The sequence below is a fragment of the Enhydra lutris genome, unplaced genomic scaffold (assembly GCF_002288905.1).
Source record: "Enhydra lutris kenyoni isolate GAN:26980312 unplaced genomic scaffold, ASM228890v2 scaffoldscaffold37, whole genome shotgun sequence".
In the NCBI taxonomy this organism is placed as follows: domain Eukaryota; kingdom Metazoa; phylum Chordata; class Mammalia; order Carnivora; family Mustelidae; genus Enhydra; species Enhydra lutris.
The window spans coordinates 15,878,644-15,904,832 of NW_019154121.1; the positions used below are offsets into that span (position 1 = coordinate 15,878,644).

General features: G+C 37.9%; 1 protein-coding gene across 4 annotated transcripts in view; it reads left to right on the top strand.

Moving 5' to 3' along the window:
* LOC111154393 (discs large MAGUK scaffold protein 2) overlaps positions 1 to 26,189 on the top strand; it is a 1,367,735-nt gene that overhangs the window by 599,118 nt on the left and 742,428 nt on the right. For 2 of the 4 annotated variants that reach the window (XM_022513930.1, XM_022513931.1), the window contains exon 1: positions 5,389 to 5,697. The exons of the other annotated variants lie outside the window; for them this stretch is intronic. In XM_022513930.1, the coding sequence (XP_022369638.1) occupies positions 5,389 to 5,697 (309 nt within the window). Of the gene's footprint in view, positions 1 to 5,388; positions 5,698 to 26,189 lie in introns of those variants that run through there. 4 annotated transcript variants of the gene reach the window in all.

Consider the following 26,189-nt stretch of genomic DNA (forward strand, 5'->3'; position numbering starts at 1 on the left):
CTGTTTCAATTTCTTAACATCATAAGATCACTAGCAAATTTCTTCAAAAAAATTAGTTAATACACTTAGGCTTCTCAACCACAGTGAATTTTTTATTTAAATGCTGATCTTAAAAGCACATTGTTTTCTTAATTTTGTTTTGTTTTGTTTTTAGGTTCCAATGCTTATTTATTCATTTTACACTGGGAGGTAGAACACAGACCCAAATGCTTATGTTGGTATGAACCCTGAAAGACAAGTTTATCTTCTTTCTTGTTTGATTTATTTTAATAAATACTAATATTTACTTTGTGCTTGGTTTGGAGGATGCAAATTCACAAAAGAGAGCCCTCTCCCTTCCCTAATGGGCATTACCTACACTCTGTCTGGGAAAAAGGGCACAAAACAAGTAGTAGCATAATTATTGTTTTTAATGCAATGTTCTAAGTGTTGTAGTCAGGAAGCCCAGGTGCTAAATGAGTGTTCAGTGAGAGGATGATATGATCTGCTCTGGAAAGGGGAGACAGTGTTCTGGGAATGCTACCTTATAAATGTGACTTTTGAGCTGAGCCCTGGATGGAGGGGAAGATTACAGAATTTCTGAATAGAAGAGGCTTAGGGATGGCAAACTGGTAGGGAGGAAGGTCTGGGAGATTTGTTTCGGGGTTGTGCTGCCTGGTAAGCTCCCTTGTACTCTTAGATTTTCTGTAGGTTTCCTTGGGGTGGCTTTGGGGAGGTTGTCTGTCCATGCATGCTGTGGAAAGGTAAGCCTGAAGGCATTGTGTGGAACTGTGGCAAGGGGGAGGGAGCATGCGCAGGGGCGCACGGTGGCACTAAGCCTGGGTAGTCAAGGTCTGTGCGGTTGGAGAGCAGGGCAAGGGTGTGAGCACGGGTGAGACTGGGGAAAGCGCAAAGGCCAGGTCACACAGAACATGATTAAGGACAATGGAAGCTACTTTAACGACTGTTCTCTCTGTGGAGATAAAGATCCCCAGAGAATGGGACTTTATTGACAGCTATCAAGCAGGGTAGGACCTGATCATTTTCACATTTTAGAAGAAGTCCCTCTTGCCACTGTGTGAGAATGAATAGGTGTAAAGGTGGGTGCCAGAGACCAGTTAAGAAGCTGTTTCACCAGTTTGACAGAGAAATGATGCTAACTTAGGTGGGGGTGGTCATTGTGGTGACTGAGAGAGACAGAAACGTGGAAGATATTTGCTCAGGCAAGTGTACAAACAGTGTAGAGTGAACCAAATGGGCCAGGGGGTGTTGGAAAGCTTCACAGAAGCGACATCAGGTTAATCCTGAAGGATGAGAACAAATTCCTGTAGTAGTGCTGTCCATCACTTAGATGCCATTCCTAAAATATGTAAATTATAAATGATTATTACCTTTTTTTAGTATTCCTTTCAGATTCTCTAAGAAATGTCATATAACTTGTGTTCTTATTTCTATAATAGTGTTACTGCATGTGTTAGAATACAATAAATCTGCATTTCCTGAAAACCATGTTATAATTTAGCCTCATTGTTAATTCACACTGATCCCGTTGTCATCCACACCCACCCAAGTCCAAGTACATTAGTGAGAATGTACTTGGGGACATTTTTCAAATTTTTTTCCACTTTCTAGTAAATCCTCAGTCCAAGTTAAATCTCTATGGCAATTTGGCCTGTGTCTTTCCACCCTCTTAATTCTTGCCTGTGTCTGCCCTAGAAGAATGATAATTCAATTGATTTAAGGATTTGGGAAATAATTTTCAAGTCTGAAATACTTTAAATACTTTAAATATTCTGAAATACTTTAAATACTTTTACTTCCAAAGGTGAATGTGCTCAGATCTAGAGATTGCCCAGGCTGAAGGCTATTAGATGTAGAAAAATATTAGTTGGCGTTTATAACATCTCCAGGCTGTGGCCCCAGGAATGGACTGTGTATACTTTTCAAATCAATAAGAATTGTAACTATTACCTTATATTATTTTGTGATTATTTCCCACATTACTTATAACTGCTACGGGGCTTGTGCTGCTCAGTCCTTCTTTAGCAAGCACTTAGCTCTTCTTTCGTAATTAATATCTTCATTTCCCCATGCATAGAATGCCTGAAGGAAATTTTTTTTTTGAAAACAGAGTCTGCATCGTGCTGTAGTATGGCACAATTTATTCAGTAATTCATCTTTCCTATTTTTTTATTAAACAAATCAAGCCAGATATTAGTTTTAAGCCCTTGCATTAAAACTAGTGGTGGTTCTGTGGAGTCTGTATCAGGTCAAAGAGAGGTCAATAAGATATATCTCATCTAGGCATTACCCTGTACACCATCTGCCCGTGTTAAATCACAGTGATAAGTAGGATATGTACTTGTACACCACTCATTCCTCTTTGGCCAGAATTTCGTGTCATCTCATGGTCATTACAATTGTCCAATTACAGTTGATCAAATTGAATTATCTTTAATTTGTAGGTCTGTCTCATAGTACAGTGGGCTAGTTGGACGTATTTATCTGTGTAAGTGGTCTGTCATCAGACTTAGAAAGCCAAATGTCATGTTTGAAAAGAAAAAAAAATCAGGGGAAAGGGGAAGACAGGAGGCTGGATATATGTTGTGTATGTTAAAGTGAAAGGATAATTTCAGTACAGCCTTGTAATACGTGTCATGAAAGTTTGCTATGGTCTTTAGGATTTTTGGAGGAAAGTAACATTAGTTATGCAATGTATGGTGTTTATTTATCTGTATGGAAATGGCATACCGAGGTTAGTAAAACAAAAACTCTATTGCCCTTGTAGTGGAAAGAGATAACTCATTCCGAACCACCCATTGATAACACATTTAGGTCCCTGTGAAGATTTATAATATCTTTGTGTAGTGCCCAGCTGGGAACTTTTCTATCTTGCTGCAAACTGTGCACACCATTACAAAATTTTAATGGATTCATACTGACTTATTCCTGTTCAGATTGATTCTTATACTTGAGAGGCAAATGGGTGAGAACAGGGTATGTGTTCCCTAAAGATGGCAGTGGGCCTTTGAACAATGATATCTGCCTGAAAAACTTGAGCAGCATCTGTGGTTAGATAAGACTAGAGAGAGTCAAACTTATCACTTCTTGACATTCGCATTTGGGGGTGATCGTATTGCCATATCACATCAAGTCCTACTGTATAGCCATGCATCGTGATGACACCAGGCAAATATGAAGTTCTCTAGGGCTTTATTTGACGTAGAAGTTCTTTCAGGCATTATCCCTTGATCCCAGCATAAAAAATGAAGGTGGGGGAAGGAAGAGAGAGAGGGAGGGAGAAAGAGGAGAGAGAAGACAGCAGAGAAGGGAAGAGATGGCTGATAGTCTGCCCTTTTTCCCACTGAGCATCGCATAATGATCGCTTTGCCTTAATTTTACTATTTTTAAGTATTGATCTTAACTCCTAAATCCTTTTTCAGGAATAAAGACCGTTAATGCCATTGTTATTTCTACCCAACAGTTCAAATCTTCATCTATTTATTTATTTAGGCAAATTTCCATAACACCTCACTAAACACTGAACACTAAAGCTAACCTTAAAGGAATAATTTAAGTTTCTGGAGCATTGCTGAACTCAATATTATTTGAAAACATGTCAGGCAGCTCCTGCCTGTCTCTCTCCTTCTATATATGCACTCACCCAAGCATTCATTCATCCATCCAAAAAATATATATTGTAAGTCTGCTATGTGCTGTGCAGGCAGTGTGCTAGGTGCCTGATTAAAAAAAAAAAAAAAAAGGTACATAACAAACCAGGCCTGCCCTTTGAACTTATCTATATAGGTCATTATTACTTAGCAAAGGTGTTTTGAATGCCTGCATTGCCAGGCAAGTTACTTATAGGAACCCCTGGTGCAGAATTTGGGAAAGCACCCTTTTATGGAGATACATAGGAAGAGTAGCTCCTACTCCTTCTTCTCAGGGTTTTTATACATAACAGTGATTTGTCCAGGGAGTTCTAGTGTTAAAATGTAGAATATGTGGTAGTCCTACCCTTTGAAATAAGAACTTTGCCAACTCAGCCAGAAATGAGGTCTACACTGCCCCAGCAGTGAGAAGGTGGATCTGATGGTCTGGGGATAAAAATCATTTTATCTTGGGACTCTCTCATTTTTGTTTGGTGCTGCATAGATGGTAGCTTATATCCCAATCAAACCAAATTTTTCCCTTAGGGATATGTGATAAGGATAGACATTTTGGCAACAAATATGGAAAGTTTCAAACATAATAAAAATTCTAAATGCTCTGGTAATTAGCCTTTCTCTTTACTAAAAATACTATGTATGGCTTCTGCAATCATACTAAAATTTTAAAACAATCATGTCCTCTCTGGAAGGCAATTGCTTTAAATTGGATAGATTTCACTCATTTTCCAGTGAAAGAATTTGAAAATTCTGTCTGTGGAAACCAAAATACTGGAGGGTAGAGTTGGATGTGTGTTTCACTTTAAAATGCAGACTCTCTCTGTGGTGAATGTATTTGTTGTGGTAAAGTATTTGAAAGGAAATCCTCAGAATAATTTGGGGTAAGGAAAAACACTATGTTAAAATAAGCCAAGCCATCAGTTTTGAACTTTGAAAATTGCTTCATTTTGAATCAGAAAGAATTAATAATCATTCATAGCATTAAAAAACATATGTTCGGATTATAATATGTAATCATGATCTAAAACAAATGAAACCTCCTAATTTTAAAGGACTGTAGTATAATGCTGTGACCTCAGTGATTTTTCTAAATGAATTAATGTTGTTGAGCGTTAATATTGACGCTCTTACTTCATCACCTCGTGATGTGCTCCGTGTCTTGGCAAATATCTCTCTACATAAGTGATTCCTGTAAATGTTGGAAATCTCTTTACAGGTTAATTTTCCCGTCATTTTAAATCGCCAATCCTATATTATTTCAGCCTAGAAGGGTCCTGCTAGTCTGATAAGCAGCTTTCCCTCCTAAGGTCTGTATTTCGTGCAGGGCTCATCTAGCAGAGGGAAACGCCAGAATGCCAAATTGCAAAGAGTATTTCTTTACCGTGGGGCTCCATCCAAAAAGGGTTTGTAACACAGTGTACAGTCTTGTAGCCCAGCTGTGTGGAGCATTGATTGCTTCTGCCTAGAGCAGGGATACTGTCAAGTTGCTCTGTGAGTTGAGTCATCTATTGACAAAGAGCTACCAGCCCGCAGATAATGCTGTGCGGAGCTGCTCTCGCTGCTCCCACCATGCGCTGCTTATAGCAGCTGTCAAAGATACTGAGGGATCCACGGGAGGACCAAAAAAAAAAAAAAAAAAAAAAAAAAAAAGACTTTTACAACTGCCTGGAAGAAAGGGGTGTGAGGGAGGAGACATTCCTGTGCAGAGCTGACCAAAGGACAGAGTAGGCATCAGTGCAGTATGAATGCATACCTCACCAAGCAACACAGCTGCAGCCGGGGATCCGATGGGATGGATGCCGGCAGGAGCGCCCCCACCCTGATCAGGGATGCCCACTGCGCTTGTGGCTGGCAGAGGAGCCCTCAGGGGCTTGGGTACAATTCTCAGACCATGCCCGCTTCAGGACCTGGGGGCCCAGCTTCAAACAGGACCAAGCTGGTCACTTTGTGGGACAGTGTTCGGAAAAGCCCCCACAAGATGGGCTACAAGGGCAAAGGGACTTGTGGGGAGCGTTGCACCTGCCCACATGGTTGGTTCAGCCCAACACAGGTGAGCCTTTTCCTTATGACTTTCCCTTGAGTATCGGAAGAAACTGAGAGCAAGTCGCGTGAGGTAGCATGGTTTGGAAACTTTGCCGGGTCCTCCTTGCTGACTGGGTGTGTGCCTGTTTGGAAAATGGTGGGCTTGGGAAAACCTGTCATTTTCACAGGTGTTTGGGGGCTCACACCTCTGGGTGGCCTGCGAAAGTCCAAAGATGCTGTGCCCAGTTTCTTTCAGTGACTTTTCCCCAAGTTCAACTTCTCTAGTCCTCGGATGATTTTACTATTTTGGCTGTATTTTGGCAGCACTTTAACTCCTAATTGTTGTTAACTTTTGCGTCCTGCTTCGCCTCGCTTTTTTTTAAGGGAGAAAAAAATAAACTTAGATACCTTCCGTCTCTTTAATCATAAAAGGGCATTTATTTCTTCAGCTATGGAAAGCAGTGATTTGAAGTATGCTATTCTAATTTTACTCTTATAATACTGTATACTTTTTCAGTAATAGGGAAGAAATTTTGTTTATGCTAAATAATTCGTTTTACAAACAAAAGGAATAATTGGGAGCAAACTAGAGGATGATTACACTCAGAATAAAATAATGAAACATTTTATTTATTCATAGGGAAGCAATAAGGTTATTTATATTAAAAACTATAACTCTTTCTTCTATAATGTATTTCTGAAGCAGATGTGCAGATTCCCTTAATTTAATTTCTAGCTTATTCTTGCCCCAAATTACTGGCATTTTATCAGAAATGAAATTGGCTCATTTTTTCCTGGCCCCATCCAGAAAAGGGAAGACAACTTCCTGTAAATGCTGTAAAATTTAAATAAAGTGCACCTGTATAAATATTGAATGATAGTTCTTAAATGTCCATTGAAGAAGAGAAAAACTGTTTGGAGAAAAAAAAATCCTTTCTTGATTTTAATGTGATCTTAGCAGAAATGAGAAGTGGCTATTGATCATGAGTGAAATGTTATGATCTGAGAGGTGGAGAGTACATTCTAATTTTAATATTAGTTTTTTAAAAAGTACTTCCAAGAATATCATATGTCACTATATCTTAATGATACTGTTCGTATATGTGACTTTTGATCCATTAATATCATGCATCTCAGCATCTTGATTTAAATAAGGAATATATTGTCATCTTAGTATTAAACTGGTTCAGTTTGAAATGGAGCCTGATATTTGGAAACTTGGTTATTTTTTAAAGTTAACATGAATTCCAAACTGAAAAAACAGTCTTGACAATTTTGAAGTCTCTACATATTCTTTTACAAATGCATGCATTTAAATGCCTTTAAAGTATATCTCTGTGTTGATTATGTTAGATTCTCAAGGCTCACATAGGCAAAGAAGACAAACACACTTCTAGCTTCTAGTTTTTGCATAGAGTAGAATAAGCCAACTTGTTTTAAAGTAGAATAAGCAAACTTGTTTTATGGTCACAGTTTTTTTCCAACATGTAAAAAGATGTGCATTTCATAAATGATAATTTCTCAAACCAAAAATCTCTAATTGTACATTAAAATAACCATGCTTTCAAATTTTTGTACATTTTTCATCAGTCAAGGGAAACTTTTCCCTTCCTTGGTTTTTAACAAAGTCAGCCTCCTACTTGCCTTAAATTTACAGACATTTAATGCTTTAAAGGATTGAAATAGACTCTCTGTACTGATAATTAAAGATCCAGTGACATATGAGAAGGCAATAGATTGAGACAGACACCATCTCCCATTCTTTTTCACACACATTTCTGTAAATTTTCTCTCTTATTCACAGGTCCTTTATTCTTAGCTAGGAAGAACAAGGATACCCAAATTTTGGGGTTACAATACTGTATCTTTTAGGGTCTTTAGTGTTGTGACACCTGACCCTTCCTGTCTTTTACCATCTCAGTCCTGTGAAAGTGCTGTGAATAGATTTTAAGATATGTATTTAAATATCCCTATAATACCTAAATACTTGTACATATTAATGTATTTTCATGTATTTATCAGTATATATATACATATACATGTAAGCATGCATATACATGTATACATATAAAAATTAAAGTTCTGTTTAAAGTTCTCTTTTCTCACCCAGAAAGTACTAACTTTTTCTTCCAAAGGATGTTTTATTCTCTCCATATAAAGTACATTTCTTTACTTCTTATAAGTGTTCTAAAATGCTGATTTATATATGTATATTCATATATCTATGAATACATGTATAGATATGTATATTCATTTACACATGTATTTATAGACTATATCTAATATTTAAAATGTCCAGATATGTGTAAGTCCTATACACCCATAGATACCATCACAAAAATAAGACCATCTGTGTGTCCAGGTGTATGCATATGTGTCGTTAACAGCCAAGTCTGTTTTGAGAATTTTGTGGTACTATTCATACCCCTTAAATTAACTAGAGATATCCTGTGAAATACTGTGAAATGAAGGATGGAGCTTAATGATACTAAACAAAAGAATTCTTGATAAAGTAGACAGGAGCAGAGCGCAGGCTATAGAGAAGCCTCGGGCCCCACATGTGGTACAGAACGTGCCTCAGGGCTGTTAAGTGTCTGGGAGCTGGGATCCTGCCCTCAGAGATATTTGCTGTATTACATTGACATCAGCAGGGTGATTTCCGGCTGCTATAATAGAGGGCCATGGTAATGACTTGAGTTCCTCCCAAGGCTCTTTGCCAAACTCCTGTTATTTGGGGTGCTGTGTACTAACAGGACACTGTCATTATGTTGTTCCTCAGCATGACTGAAAAATAGCTTCTGTCCTTTCTCAAATAAATTTTCATTCCATTTCGATCTGTAGAATTAATACAACCATAATAGTAGGTAAGAAGATGGAAAATTATAGGGTCCAGAAGTGAGTTCTAGAAGGCACATCTAGGATAATAGTGTTGGCCTGGGTGGGGGAGGGGGGAAAAGGATGTCCATCATCACTTATGTGGCATTTCTCCCCAGTGTGGACTGATTTGGGAAGGAAGCACAGAATAGTAGAGATTCAAAGCCCAGATTTCAATGCCTTTGTACTTCATTCATTCTTCATTTGTTTATTCAACTATCATTTCCTGAGTGCAAAAGAAATACTCTCCCTACCATTGTGGAGCTTATGGCCTCCAGTGGTATATAATATTTATTAAGTATATCATGATATATATGGAATTATATTGTCATAAGTCGCACATTGGAAGGGAACCAAGTCCCATAGAGTTCTACAAAGTCTACAGTAGATATATATTCAGGATACAGAGGAACCACAGAGAAGTAAGAAAGCAAGATTTTTTAATATATATATATATATATATACATATATATATTTATTTATTTATTTATTATTTTATTATTTTTTAATTATTTTTTTATTTTTTATTAACATATAATGTATTATTAGCCCCAGGGGTACAGTTAGTTGATTTAATTTTAATGAAAAGGCACTGCATCTCTTTAAGCCTAGATTTTCTGTTTTATAAAATGAGCATAAAATTAGACCCTAACTCAGGATTGTAGTGAGGAATTAACATAGTAAATGTAAGGTACTTAGCACAGTGCTTACATGTAGTTGGGGGTTCAATAAATATTTGTAGAATGAATGAATAAGAAGCCTGCAGTAAAAGTTGGCTATTATTAACCTATTCCTTAATTCATTATATCTGATTGGCTAGGAAGAGAAAAGTAAGTGAATCAGGGAAGACTGCCAGAGGTAGTGATCCTTGGGCTGCATTGAATTGAACCTGAAAGTAACATGCCTGTGTTTATCAAGTAAGCAAAGAGAGATAAGCTTTCTGGGTAAAAATAATAGAAGCTGAAACACATATATCACGCGGGTTGCTGTGTAGAAACTACTCAGAGTTCTGTTTCCTGGAACATGGGGCACTAGAGAGTAGGTTCATCAAGGGCTGGGGCTAGAGGCCTGGGCAAGGCTTGGTCACAGAGTCTCATGGGCTTCTACGGGGACTCTGCTGGGCGGATCGCATGGAGCCCATCACTGCAGGATCCTGGTGCCCGCTCTCACTCTCTGTGGGTTAGGCTTTGTGCTCAGTGAACCGTTCTGGCCCTCAGTTTCTCTGTTTCTAAGAGAAATGGTCTTCCCTAAATGAATTCCCATATCTCTTTCAATACTAATATTCTGTGACTCTGTCAACTGATACCCATCCATTAATGAGAAGTGCTTTGGAAACGATTTATGCTTATTTTTTTTTTCAAGATTTATTTATTTGACAGACAGAGATCACAAGTAGGCAGAGAGTCAGGCAGAGAGAGATTGGAGGAAGCAGGCTCCCTGATGAGCAGAGAGCCCCATGCGGGGCTCGATCCCAGGACCTTAGGATCATGACCTGAGCCGAAGGCAGAGGCTTTAACCCACTGAGCCACCCTGGTGCCCCAAGATTTATGCTTTAAGGCAAGACAATCCTAAATTTGAACTTACTAGCTCTGTGTGACCTTACTTTCTTAACTTCTTTAAGGTTCATTTGTCTTCTCTGTAAAACTTAGGTTGATAAAATTATATTACGGGAAAATGTAATAAGAATTGAAAATACTCTACGTAAAAGAGCCCAGTGTGGTGCTTAGAACATAGGAATTGTTCGGTAAGTGGTATTTATTATTACTGATGATATCCAAATGCTTTTTTAACCTGAAGAACTTATTGTCCATCCAATTAATTAATCAGTATTGTGGTCCTTTATTAGGATTTCTACTTTGTTCACTGAATTTTTTGATGTCTTACTTATAATGATGAAGGTTAGGTTGGGCAACTGTCCAGAAACATTAGACACAGTACCACAGGATGACGGGATGACATTTTGCCCTTCAGGTTTCTCAGAGATTTATGACAATGCCTACACACACACACACACACACACACAGAGAGAGAGAGAGAGAGAGAGAGAGAGAGAAAATATATACATAATAGAACTGTGTTGATGAAGTAGCATTCCCATTGTCTTATATTAGGAGGTAGGTGGTATTAGATTTTCTCAGCAACATCCTGCTAGAACAACGGTGTTTGAAACGTTGAGTCAAACTCTGTAAATCTTCCCTAAGGGTCCCTTTGCTGCTCCTCGAAACACAGTAGTTTGCAGCAACTTGAGTGCAGAGAACCTTTTTTTGTCCAAGAAGTAGGATTGCCTTGGGCTCAAATCTCAGGCTCAGCTTATGCCCAGCCAGAAAGATCTGGCCGCTTGTTTTAACTCTGCAACTGCTTCTACAGATTCCTTGTAGAAAGAGAGCCCCTTACCAAAGAAGAAGAAGACTTTTTAGTCTCTGGAAAACACCAGCTACCCCCAGGCAAAGAAACAGAATCCTATAAGAGATAATACCAAAGGAATTAAAGTTCTAGGCAGTTCCTTGGGCAGACTTGAAGCTGCTTGGTCAACACTTTAGTTACCCCCCGCCCCTTCTGGATGCTGACATGAGCAGAGCATTTTCTCTAGGGCTGGACAAGTAGGACAAAATACTGAGGGTGGGAAAGGAATGAGTAAAGGTGAGAGCATTTATCGAATACTCAGGATACCCAAAATGTGTGCAGCATTATGCTAGAGCTCTTTGCTGGTCATTTTTTGAATTCTCCTGACAACATTAAAAGACATATTAAAACCCCCATTTTATAGGGATGTCTAGGTGGCTCAGTCATTAAGCTACTGCCTTCAGCTCAGGTCATGATCTCAGAATCCTGGAATCTAGTACTGTATCAGGCTCTGTGTTCAGCAGGGAGTCTGCTTCTTCTGCCTGGGCCTCTCCCCCTGCTTGTGTGCATGCTCTCTGTCTCTTTCTCTTTCTCTATGACAAATAAGTAAAATCTTTCAAAAAATAAAATAAAAGAAAATCCCCATTTTATAGGTATGAAAATTAAGGCTGACTCACTTTCTCCTGATGGCACATCTAATAAGGGTAGAATTTGTTTCAGAGGTAGGTGTCTATATGACCCTTTCCACAGAATCTTACAGAAAGATCTCTTTGAGGAACAGTGGGAAGTAGAACATCCCCAGAGACCTTTTTAACTTTCTGATTTAACAGGAAATCTCCTTAAGGAATTGGAGTATTTTACATGGTTGGGAGAACTGGCATTCCCTAGCAGAATCCTAGATTTTCCCATTCTGCTTCATTTTCTGGTGTTAGGAACCCTGAGTTGGTTGGGCCACTGAAACCCCTTCCCCTCTCTGATTAAGTTTAGGAATTGTGCTGCTCTGAAGGAGTTGAAGTTGATTCTCACAGCACTGATACTTGCTCTTTGAAATACCTTGAAACAGGGCACATGGGTGGCTCAGTTGGTTAAGTGTCCAACTCTTGGTTTTAGCTCAGGCATGATCTCAGATCATGGGATCAAGCCCCACATCAGGTTCTATGCTCAAAGCAGTCTCCTTCAGATTCTCTCTCCCTCTTCCTCCTTCTCACTCAGTCTCACTCTAATAAATAAATAAAATCTTTAAAAGGAAAAAGATGAAGAAATACCTTATAACTTGTGGTTATTTGCAAATTAGATTCAATCTTACAAAAATTTATAGTGAGGAATTGAGTAGCATGTATTTTAAACTTAATATACATACATAACAAAAGCACAGGTAGGCATTATATGTCTTACGTCCAAAAGAATTACCACACAGTGCTGAATGTTGTAAATCTCACATGTCAGTTACTTGTGTCTTTATGATACCAAGAATCAAATATCTAACTTTAATACCACCATCTCCATTGTCCATTCTCTTCCTTTTTATGATATTGTTTGATGTGTTACAAATGCAGCGCCACCCGATTTTATCCTCTTCCATTCTTTAGTCCACTTTGTTCCCTTTTAATTTCCCAAAGCCATCTATATGTGTTATAATTATGTCAGAGGTAGATGGGAATTTAGAGGTCATCTAGTACATTTTCCAAAGGAGAACAGGGTCCTTCGGTTTGCGGCAGAATTGGTCCTTGTCTTTGAATGCAGAACTGAGTTACCTTTTTACTGTCAAGATGCCTTCCCTCTTGAAGCTCTGTGCTCCTCTTTATGAAGCTCATTATCGGCAGAAAGTTGTGAAGCATGTAATTTGTTGGCATTGCAGTGTTGGGCATTATATAAAAAGTTATCTTACTTCTTACCTCTATTGTCTCATAATTTAGACCAGCAATCCCAAAGAGATAGAGAGAAGAGCCTCTAGAAATAATTTTAGAATTGTATGGAGATACTTTATGTATTACTAATGATTGGGAGGTGATGCTAGCATCTAGCAGAAAGGAGCCAGGGATGCTGGATGCACTGTCATTTGCTAAGAAGTTCTGCACAGCAAAGAATCCCCCTTTGTACTACACAATTTTTAACATGGTACTGGAAATTCATGAAGATTTTTTCAATTTTATGATTTTTTAAGGCTGAAGTCAAATTCAGTTTTACAAACAGATATAAAGCATTTTCTGCAAGGATTTACTAATCGTTAAATCTTCTGGGAATGTAACTTCTATGTAAGTCAAGGAATCATTGTATTTTGTTCTCTTAGGAATTTGACAGGAATTGATTCCCATTTTGGAAGACCCCATCCTAAAGCTAAAGCTCCTGCGCTGGTTGCTGTCACCAATACATCTCCCCCGCATGAATCTCCATTTGTAAATATCACCTGCATTATGGGATGGAAGAGATTTGAGGCTTTTTTTTAATAGATGTAGAACCGAAGATTTTAAGTTGTTAGAAATACATAAAATACTGACTTTGATTGCAAAATAAGTCAATCGAAAAAAGACAGTTATCATATGATCTCACTGATATGAGGAATTTGAGAAACAAGACAGAGGATCATAGGGGAAGGGAGGGAAAAATGAAACAAGATGAAACCAGAGAGGACACGAACCCTAAGAGATTCTTAATCTCAGGAAACAAACTGAGGGTTGCTGGAGGGGAGAGGGGTGGGAGGGATGGAGTGGCTGGGTGATGGACATTGGGGAGGGTATGTGCTATGGTGAGCGTTGTGAATTGTGTAAGACTGATGAATCACAGACCTGTACCCCTGAAACAAATAATACATTATGTGTTAATTAAAAAAAAAAAGAAATATGTAAAATACAAAGCTCTCACTAAACTTCATTAATAGGATTGTTTTAAAAACATTTCATTTCATTGACATACCATATATTAATTTTTAAAACATTTTATCATATAGTGAGAAATATGTTTTGTGAAAGTAACCGAAATTACTTATTGTTTAGTTCTCTGTTGTTTTCAGTACTACTCTGATACTATCCCAAAGGTCATCTGCACTCAACTTCCCTACAAGCTCTTACATTCTGAGTTGTTATGTTGCTGTTGCTGCTGCTGCTGCTGCTGCTGTTGTTGTTAAATCCAGTCCCCATTCCCCATTTTTGTAATCAAAGGATAGAGTTCCAGGTCTGTGGAAGTACTAGAAATCAAGTGTATACCTTTACACTGGGGAGAATTCCAAACAGGGATAAAGAGATAGGGATAGAGAGATGATAAATTCCCTCACTGGCCTGTCCTATAGAAAACAGGAATTATTTTGACACCAAAGTTATAAATAAGTGTCAGTTTATTTCTAAAAATATGACTTTTTTAAAAATTTTATTTATTTATTTGATAGAGAGACACAGCGAGAGAGGAGCACAAGCAGGGGGAGTGGGAGAGGGAGAAGCAGGCTTCCCGCTGAGCAGGGAGCATGATGCGGAGCTAGATCCCAGGACCCCAGGATCATGACCTGAGCCGAAGGCAGATGCTTAATGACTGAACCACCCAGGTACCCCCCCAAAAAATTTTTTAGCTATCTCCACTTTAACTATTGGCACTCTTCTTAGATTATCCATATTGAATTGAAGTTATTTCCTTTGATCTCTTATTATCTGCAAGTTATCTGTTATTATTTCTTCCAACACTAATTAGTAATCTAGGATCCTTCATATATGTGTTTCTTCTTTCCTTTTCCTATACTTCTTGTAAGAAATGGTATCTGGTCTCTTTAGTCCATTGAAATCCATATTTATTAACTGTAAGAATAGGTAAACATTTGATTACTCCATTGCACTCTTCAGTACAGTTGGGCTCACAGACTGACAAATTGAAAACATTTTTCTAATATAAACATGTTTCTGTATTTTTCTTTTTACTTTAGTATAAAAGTATGTGTATTATCTATGAATTTCATTTCAGATGGAGAGAAGAGGATCTTACAAAACAATCATTGTAAAGTGGAAAGGTTGAGTCAAATAGAATTGAGAATCTGGCCCTTTGCAGAAAAAGTTTGCCAACCTTTGCATTAGACTCTCAGTTTTCATTTCCTTCTGGTGCAGTGTCCCATTCTGTCTCACAGTCTCTCCGGTTTTTAAAAACCTGGTTCAAGTACACCCTATCCAGCTCATTGTTAGCTCGCAAAACCTATACTTAACATGGTGTCTTGCATCATTAGCATATTACTTTGCACTGTGGTTCATTTCCTTCTCGTTTTGCTGATGAGAGAGTGAGAGATTTCTTGTATGCCCAACTTAGAGTCCAACTCACGATGCTAGTTGTCCAATTATCTTTGTGATAATTCTTATAGTATCATTATTAAGTCATACATTTGGACCCAGACTCCTCAACTGGATCCCAGGCTGTGGAGAGCAGAGACCTCATCATCTATACCTTTATGTCTAGCTGGGTACTGTACATGATTTACCGATACATTGTACCCCAGTTATGAGTATTCAACCTTATGTTCCACTAAGCTGAATTCCATTAGAGCACAACCTATTCACCTTTGTTTGTCCAGAACCCAATAGTTCAATAAAGTATTCTTGGTTTCTGAATGAAGATTAGCAGAGGGCCTTGTATATAAAGTACTTAAGTAGTTTTAAATTTCTTTTTAATTATTATTATTTTTTAAAGATTTTTTATTTCTTTATTTAGCAGAGAGAGAGATCACAAGTAGGCAGAGAGGCAGGCAGAGAGAGAGAGAGAGGGTGGGGAGAATCAGGCTCCCTGCTGAGCAGAGAGCCTGATGTGGGGCTTGATCGTAGGACCCTGAGATCATGACCTGAGCCGAAGGCAGAGGCTTAACCCACTGAGCCTCCCAGGCGCCCGCTTTTTAATTATTGTTATTACTAATTATGTATGTGCCTTAAGGTTAAGAGTGACATTTTACCCTTGTAGTAGCTCTCTTTAATAATAGAATGTAATAAAAGGTTAGCAATCATTTATTGGTTTGTTTTTAGTTTGACTCAGATTCTTACTCTATTGTGGTGCTATTGAAATATTGGAATCAGTGTTCAGAAATTAGGTTCTGCATTCAAGTGGGTCATGGTGTTCAATGATGAAAGGTACAGTACTGTACTTTGAGAGGACAACCAGAGAAAAAATTGATTCTGCACAGTTTCGTTGTCCAATTTAGGAGCCACTTGTTCTCTAGAAGGCTGAAATAATGTCATGAAATATTATTTTATAATTCGTTTCTGTACAATCTATTGTAGACTGCATGACCTTCTTTATCCATCATTTTCATCATTAAATATAAGTGCTCAGAGTACTGTAGTTGGCACCACCACATTAAAAATCCATAATTGAAGACCTTTGTACTTTATTCTGATAGGCTGTGCTCTTTAGCTAGTGGTCAACAGTGATTGTTATATTTGTTTAAAAATGTTAACTTTAAGACTATGTAAACAATTCTTAGGATTTTATTACACTTTAGAATGATTAATAAATATATCTGCAGGGGGAGGTAGGAGAGGGAGAAGCAGACTCCCTGCTCAGCAGGGCTCGATCCTAGGACCCTGGGATCGTGATCTGAGCTGGAGGCAGACGCTTAACCCACTGAGCCACCCAAGCCACCCAAGCACCCCTGTACCTGAGCTTTTGATTTCACATTTCTCATAGAGAGATATTTTCAGGAAAGAAATCACTGAGTCAATTATGCAACTTTTTAAAAGCTCATAGTATTTATCTAGTCATTCAGTCGATTTTTATTCAGTAATTAATGATTGAATAGTTCCCATATGCCAAAACACTGTGTTAATCAATGAGGATACAAAGGAAAACAAAAGAGACAGATTCCTACTCCACACAGCTTAGAGTTAATTGCCAAAGTGCTTCTAAGAAGACTTTACAAAAATACAGTCCTTCCATTTCAGGAGTGTATGAATAAGCCTTTCTTCCCGTACTCTTGATGGTTTTATCATTGTAAAAAAGAGTTCATGAATTTGGTAAGCTAAAAAATTGCATGCCATTGCTATTGTAATTTGTTTTTATTTGTTAATGAAGAGGAGTTATTTTTATGTGATTGTAGCTGATTGTGATACTGTTAAGGAATTGTCTAGAATACCTAGCATAATGATAATATCCAGTTGGCTATTTAATACATGTTTCATTTGTTGATTGTGTGGATGGATGGGTGAATGGATGGATGGATGGTTGGGTGGATAGATGGGAGGAAGGAAGGAAGGAAGGAAGGAAGGAAGGAAGGAAGGAAAGGGAAGAAGGAGGAAGGGTATACAAATAGGTGAGTAGTTTCTGCTTAAAAGTCCTGCTGAGAGAAATTTCTGCCTATCCTAAATATAGCAGAGTAGTTCTTTAACCACCTTTGTGAGTGATACCCCTGTCTCTCCTGTCACTATAACTCATTTCCTTAAGTCTGTTCTCTGGAAGGAAAAGAGCTGAACGCTCTTCTTCTCACACTGACGTAGGTGAGCAAGATTGAATTGAGTGACAAATGAAAAGATAATTAGTACAACAGGCAGACTTAGACAGGCTATCTTACTGTGTCGGTAGAGGGTTTGCTGAGGAAGGCAATGTGGGCACTAAATTGACACTCAGGGAACCTGAAGAGGAAAAGTGATCTAATGGATGAGATGAGGAAAGGAAATATTCTGGAAATATCCTGCCTATCTTACAATTTGTATATAGACATATTCAAGGATGATTTGGGGTCTACATGTCTTAAAATGCAGGCAGGCTGCCCCTAAAAGTCGGAACCATATCTTAAAATGATTCTATGAAATGTTATCCTATAAAAACACACTACTACAGTGCTGATGCCAATATTTAGAATTAAATTTATATATGCGATAATTCTATAGACTCCTCTTATCACAGCTGGACACTCCCTGGCTGTCCTAAACAAAATATGAAGCCGATCTATCCATGATGTGAGGGTGACTGTCGTTTCAGCACAGGAGAGAACATCATTCGGAAAGGACCTAATAGAAAGGTGACGACTAAATAGGTTGAGGACTGTAAGTAAATTAAGGACAGAAACTCTTCTGAGTTTATTAAAGAGCCCAGTATAATTGGTAGTTCCTTGTAGACTTAAAATTATTACTTTCCTAATAATTAAGGCAAAAAAGGATGGATAATGATTGATATTATGATCCCTTTCATTTTGGGGGCAGTTCACGTAGAGTCTTCAGCCTGTTTTTTGTTTGTTTGTTTCTTATGCCAGGTGCCGCTCTCAACCCTGTTCTGCAATTCAGTCCATTTACCATGCCAGAAAACCAGGGAGTCATCAACACCATCACCATCCCCTTTCCCCTCCCAGGGCCCTCACTCATTAACTGATGAAAGCTAATACAGAATTGTATCTCAGAGTGTCTCAACCATCTTCCCTTTTTATATCCTCATTCTTGACTCTTGAGTATAGATGTACATTATCATTAACATAAGCTATTTGCAGTAGCCACTGGTCTCCCAGACGCCTTCCATCCATTCCAAATGTTTTTGTTGCCAGATTTATCTTAACACTCCGTTCTATTCATATCACTCACCGATTTAAATGACTTAGCAAATCCAAATCATTTAAAGTAGTGCTTCACTTTAAGAGTACTCTGACTTCTAGAGAAGGCAGGTGTGTCTGGAAATATTAATGGATGGTCAGTGTTGGATGTTAAATAGTTGTTTATTTTTTAGTATAAGATTGTTCAAAGCCCTTGGGGTTTTACATCTTTCCAAGGCAGGTAAATTAGGTACAATGCTTCCTAAATTTGTGTGATGAAATATTTACCAGCATTTCATGAGTCACAAGCTTCCAAACACTAGTTTACAAAATAAAACTTCACTTTCCTAGCAGAGCATTCAGGATGGTCTACATTTTGGGCTCAACCTGCTCTATAACCCCATCTCCAGCCATTCCTCTTTTATCTGGTAACAGCCAAACTCTTGTGCCCTGGTTCCCTGAAGCCACAGTGCAGTCTCCTGACAAATCTTTTCCCATGACCTCCCTTTATTATGACTCTCCCTGTTCCTGTGTTTGATAGCATCACATCCATTATTCAAGGATCATCTCAAACATTATCTTCTTTATTTTTTTCTTATTTTTTAAAGATTTTATTTATTTATTTGACAGACAGAGATCACAAGTAGGCAGAGGGGCAGGCAGAGAGAGAGAGAGAGAGGGAAGCAGGCTCCCTGCTGAGCAGAAAGCCCAATGTGGGGCCTGGGATCATGACTTGAGCTGAAGGCAGAGGCTGAAGCCACTGAGCCACCCAGGCGCCCCACATTATCTTCTTTAAAACTTCCTTTTCTGTGCTCTCTCAGAATATTTTACATCACCTACTGTGATTGCTTATATGTCTACCATATTAGAAGCTTCATCTGCCATATTAGAAGCTTTGAGAGAACACAAACTGTGCCTTATTTATTTCGGCATCTTTAGTGCAGGAATAGGGCCTGACATATTTTATAAGTGAATGAGAGAATAGTATCTTTAAAAATTGGTAGGGAGTGAATAATATGGTAGGTAAGGCAAGCTAATGAGGTACTTCTTTAGGTCTCTGGATCCCACATTTTTTTCTTTTTGAAAGCCCAGATAGGTATCTAGTATCTGACAAGAATCTGGAGGAAATTGGGACCATGAAACTGACTCAGATGGACTTAAATGTATATAATATCAAATTATGTAAAAGTAATTTATTTCAGTGAAAAAGACAATTATCAGAAGAACTGAAATACCCATGTACATAAAATTAATTTTTTATTCGTTCACAAAGCCTTATTCATTATCTAGTATATGTCAAATTCTGTTCTAGAAATTTGAAATTCTAGCAATAAACACAATAGGCAAGATTTAGTTGAGAAATACATAAAATTAACAAGTAAACAAATACATAAGATTACTTCAGAGAGTGACATATGACTAAAAAATAAACTAGGGCAGTCTGATATGGAGGATAGGTTGATGAAAGGGGTGCTTCTTTGGATAAGACACTAGAGCAAGGGAAGGCTTTAATGAAGAGGAGACCCCTGAATTGATATTTGAAGGATGAAAGATGAAAAGGAGACAGTCTTTATAACAAACTTCAGATGATGTTACAAATTTAAGAATAGCATGTTCGAGGAGTCTAGGGTAGCAACAAGTTTGATATGTTTCTGCAACAGAGGAAGGTTAATATAGAAAAGAGAGGAATGGAGAGTGGAGAGATAGGTAAGTCCAAGTCATGTAGACTTTGAAGATTATAGGAGGGAGTCTTAATTTTATTCAAAATTCAATAAGAAACCATTGGACATGACACAATCTTAATGTACATAGTAAGGATGAGCTGTGGGGAGATGATAATGGCTGGAGGGAACCTATTTAGAATATCCTGTAGCAGTGTGTGTTTCCAAGGGAGGGATAACGCTGTCTGAACTTCGGTAGCAGCAATGGTGATGATGGTGATCCACTGTATGGATTGAGGTTATATTCTGGATGTAGAACAATAAGATGGATTAAATAGTGTGGGTTTCTTTGTGGTAAAATATGACAAAATGAAGCAGATAAGAAAAATGGAAGAAGTGAAAGATAATTTCCAGTTATTGGATTTCTCTCCTTGGAGTCAAAGCATCTTCGGAATTCATCAATTATTTGAACTCAAATGGTTACACTCCTTCCCACCTAATGTGGCCCTGATTGGTAGACATTCCTTGTTTCTGTGAGTTCCCTTTTTCTTAGCTTCCCTTCTTGACTCATGATATCTTTTCCAAACTTAGGATTGATACAGTTTACTTCCTTAGGGAGAATAATATTTTCAACCATCCTGCTGTCCTGAGTGTTCTTGCATTTCTTTTAGGTATCCTTGAATGACAGCTTTGGTATTATAAGGGCAATTATAATTTACTTCATTTTTAAACTGTATATTGGAAGGGTATCTTGATAAAGTCCCCAGATACTGAGTACAAGACAGTAGATCATGACTTCTCAAATATGTGATGCTGACCCTCCCCTTCCTCTGTAGCTCTGGCATTGACCCTTCCCTCTACAACTTTCATGAGAAAGGTATTTACAATATTGTGTTTAAATACATTGAATGACTGATGATCTTTATCTAGGAAAGTCACTAGATAAAGAGAGTTTGGGTGGGATGCTAAGAAGGAAATAATCACTTGACTTTACTGAAAATTATCTTTATTATTATTATTATTATTATTTAGAGCATATCGTTCAAGCATATGGTCTCTTCTTTCTCTCTCCATCCATTTCTTTTCAACTGAACTATGAAATCTTGAGTATATCCTTGGAACACCATTCATTAAGTTCATTAGAAATTACCCCAAATATGAAGGAAAGATGGTGTAGGAAATTGAGTCCATTTAAAATGGAATCTAGTCTCAATTTCTTAAGATTAAGCTTCAAGTAAAAAAAGAGTACTGCAGGTATATGTCCATTGTTTTTTCTGAACCTTTTATTTTAAGAGTTGATATCCTTCTTTTGCTAATTAAATTCCAAGGGGACTTTTAGAAAATAAACAAGCATTTTTCTAAGAGTTATTCTTCTTTTAAACTTCAATTTGATATTAAGGCAGTAATGGGTAAGTTGTATTTTTTATTAATAAACCAGCCACTGGGAACAGATACTCCCTTTATACATTCCACACCAATTGACTAAATTGATGTTGAAATTGATAAATCATATTTTGTAGAATCTGAAAATTTCCTCTTATCGTGTGATGGCTGTGGCTAACATGTCAGCAGTTTGGTATAATATCCGTTATCCCATCACTAAAATTACCGAATTGTTGACCCCATTTTAGCATTAGCCTTGACAGAGTGCATGAAGAGTTTCCTAAGCAGTTCCTTTGTTGCAAATCAGTCTGTAACTGTATATTGCAAGGGTCATGGTTTAATCTGTGCCTCAGCAGAAATCACATAGTGCCAGGCTGTTCAGTGATCTGTCTCTCCCAGTTTGGACTCGTGCTTGAATTTCATAACTCAGAGGAGAGTGAGTGAGTGTGCTCCAGCAGAAAGATGCAAAACTAGATATCAGAAAATTTACCTGAGCTAACTCTGGATTCTGAATCACCTAAGCCAAGTCTCAGAATCTTAGTGCATGTCAGCTGGAGGAAGCTAGACTAGATGAAAAACATCATTCATATGTCTCACTGTGTTGACCCCGATTGATTCATGATGGCTGAATGGACAGTGATGCTAAGAAAGATGGCGAGGCTACATCAGAACTGCTTAGAAAAGAGCAGAGTGAAAATTAGCATAGTTAGCCATGAATAAGAAAGAAAAAAGTGGCAGGCTAGAGCTGTCGTTTCTTTTATAACCCTGGCATTCAAAGATCCTGTGTACTTTATGTGAATGGCGTAACTATAATAAATTATAATAATAGCTATCACTTATGAAACATTTCTTATATGCTATCTTAATTTAACTTACCCTTCAAAAAGGATGGGGTTATGGGTCATCCTCCCCCCGCTTTATAGATGAGAGAATGGACTTTAGAAGCAGAGGACCAGATTTATGTTTGGGGTTTATGTCTGACCCCAAAAGGTCACTCCTTTCATTGTGCTGTACTAATTCATATGTTAGCCTGAATTTGTTGACGTTGACTTGATTTATGAGAAGTTGATAAGTATTAAGTGATCAGAAAACTAAACTTATTTAGGTCACAGTAGGGCTCAAAAAATAACTGATTATGGTTGCGACTTCTGCAAATGTAATAGATTTGGGAATGACTTAGGAAAAATACAGTTTTATAAATAATTTACTTACAGATCTTTTGGGAATTCTATTTAAATATTTATTTATTTATTTAATTTCTTAAGACTTCATCATTTTGTAATATGGATAAATGTGTCAAAAACTAGAATGGGAAAACTTTCTAACTTCCTTTGAATTTTGAAAGGACAATTGATGGTTTAAGGGTAATGCCCTCTCCCAAGCTCAGAGTCTATTGTGGCTGCTGCAGTTTTCCACCCAAGAGACAGAGCTGTCACTTAATTAACACAATGGAGAACATCCAATAAGTTCTTAATAAATACTTGCTGAATAAAGAAATACAGCATTGCATCCCTAAGTTTTATTTCTCATTTCTGCCATAGGAAACAAAGGATGTTCTTCAAAGAGTTAGCTCAACTTGCCCTTTTTAATGTATGCATGATAGCTTTAAGACATAAACCCATACTATTTAGTTAATTCAAAGCAAAGTGCTTGTTTAGCAAGATAAACACAGACCGGAGTATGGACGGTTAGGTAGGTAGCTGTGATTTCCTGTCCTGTTCTCTATTAGAACTTCCCTCCTATTGGGTTACAGCTTACATCATGAGATGAATGATATCAAAATTATCTTTCCTATACCCTTTATGACCTAACCTGTTATATGGGTACTGTTATATGCGTATTCTTTTCCTGGTGGTGGTAATGATGACGCAAGAGGCTCGTATGCTCGTTCCCCCTTACCCCGCCCCCCCACCCCCGGAACATGTAGCTATTGCGTGATGGGAGAAATTTGGCTTGTCTTTCAGACAATGGTTTTTAAATTAGGTGTGATTATTTCTGATGAGTTCTAGATTGTCCACATAATCATCTCTTCATTTCAGCAACAGCTGAGCTTAGTTCCTCTTATTGGAACACTCATTACAGATATTCCTCAACTGACAATGGGGCTAAGTCCTGATAAACCCATTGTAAGTTGAAAATATCATAATTGGAAAAGGCATTTCATACCTCTAACCTACCGAGCATCATAGCATAGCCTCCCCTACCTTCAACATGCTCAGAACACTTAGGTTAGTTAGATGGCAAAACCATTGAACACAAAGGCTACTTTATAATAAAGTGTTAAATATGTCATGTAATTTGTTGAGTACTGTACTGAAAGTGAAAAATGGAATGATTGTGTGACTGCAGAATGGTTGTAGGTGTCTTGCTTGTCTACCCTCATGATACCAGGGCTGATGGGGAGCCTCAGTTTGCCGTGCTGCCCAGCAGTACAAGAGGGGCTCATCCTACATATCGGTAGCCCAGGAAAAGATCAAAATTCAAAGTACAGTGTTTACTGAAAGTGTATCACTTTCACTCTTTTGTAAAGTCAAAAAACCCGTAAGTCAAACCGTCTGAGTTAGGGACAGTCTGCATATGCAACTTTTTTGCCCTTTGGCCTTTATGATATTTTAAAACTACAATTTCAAAGTAAGGTATATTGGCCTTCTGTCTTACATTTCTTAGATTCTAGGAGAATTTAGAGCTCGATATTGGATTGATGACTAAATCTTCCCACAAAAATCTTACCTGGACTATTGGAACAGTGTTTAAATTGGCTTTCTGCCTCCAATGCACCACAAAATCCATCCACCTCAAGCTGCCAGAATATTCCAGGACCCCTTCCTCCCACAGAATGCCTGTTCATACCTTTCCTGCTTCAAGCCCTTCAATGGCTAAACACAGCTTATGGGGTATAGTCCAAATCCCTTAGGATAACAGAAAAGCCCTACCCCACCCCAAACTCACTGACCAGCCTAGAACCTTAAAACCAGTTTCTCCTCCTTTCCCTGCCCCAAGTGCATTATCATCCTGGAGAAAAAAATGGGTCGCATTTTGAGTACACTATGCACTTACTTATTTCTAAATTCTCACTCTCTATCAAGTCTAAGGACCTCAATAAATAACGACTTTTTTTTTTTTAATCTTAAAACTAAAACCAGATTGGATAGAGGTGTCAGATTTTGCTAGAGATTTTTTTTTTAAAAAATCAGATTTATTACTGATAAAAGCTACATTGGAGGAAATGGCTGTGGTAGGCAGTCAAATGGGCTTGCCGAGATCTTGAACTAGATTTACTCCCCACACCAAACTGCCAGCTTCTGCAGAGGCAGAGCCTGGCTTGCTAAGCTTATCTTACAGTGAAAAGAGACTGCAAAGCTCAGACTGGCTGGTAGGCTCCCAAGAGGAAAGAGTGAGCTGAGCATGCTCAGTTTCTTTCTTCAAACTTACCCAGCATAAAACTTTCTTCTTCTGAGGATAGCGTAAAAGATGCACAGCATTTCACTGGAGAAGTCATCTCTACTCTAAACCGTAGGAGTGAAGAATACTGCCTCATGTGTTTTTATTCTGAGCCTGGGAAATCCTTTCCTTCCTTGTTCTTCTGCAGAATTCTGGCTACCCTGCACATGCAGCCTCAGTGGCATTTCTTTTCGTCCATACTTTTCCTTGGTCTACTTACTCCTCACACTCCCCTTGACCCCCAACTAATTTGCTGCTGTTTTCCATTACACTCCATATTCCTTCTATCATAGTGTATGAGGTCAGTTTCATGAAATGATTAGCGGGTTTGTGATATCCTCGAGGGCAAGAGCAGTATTGTGCTTCACAATACCTAATAATGAGTGTAGAAACTTGTGGGCACTTAATAGATCCGATGTTTTCTAAAATACTTTAGGAAAAGGAAACTGAGATTTCTGGGTGGCTCATTCTGTTGAACATCCCACTCTTGATTTCAGCTCAGGTCACAATTTCAAGGTTGTGAGATTGAGCCCTGCGTCTGGCCCTGCACTGGGCATGGAGCCTACTTAAGATTCTCTCTCTCCCTCTGCTCTTCCCTGCCTTCTCTAAGAAAATAAATAAATAAGGAAAGAAAGAAAGAAAGAAAGAGAGAGAGAAATAAAGAAAGAAAGAAAGAAGAAAGAAGAAAAGCAAAGCAAGGAAAATAAAAAGAAGAAAGAAAAGGGAAACTAAGTGAAGATAACTTACTTCAATGACTGCCTCTTAGGTACTAGAAACTAGGTTATACATGTAGCCATATCCTCCTCTAACCTGCACAATGACCATGAAAGATTAAAGATATTATTCTCATTTTACAGATTAAGAGAAGGGTTCATAGACGTTTGCTTAAATATCTGTGGAATTGATATTTAAGCCCAAGTTCACCTGTTGTTCTTAGATGGACCCTTGTATCTCCCAGGTCTTTGGGTCATCTCTAGATTATTTTTAGATTATAAATCAAAGATAGAGGTCATTGTATGAGGAGAAACCTCACACTTAAATGTGTTTTAGCTTTGTTTAATAAGTTTTTAAATAGGTAAATAGGGAGTATAAGTTCAGAGGTTAGCATTTTAACACTGACCTTTTAATGTTTTCAATGAAAGGACCATATGTCCCATATTATTTAGGATGTATAATGTAAATTATACTACACAGGAATGGATAGCCAAGAAGTCAGACTACACGTTAACTGTCAGTCAAGATATTGAAAGATTCATGCATTGCCCATTTAGTCTAATTTGGCAATATTCATTCTTTTTTCCCTGACTTTACTCATTCTGCATTATCTTGACCATAATTTTC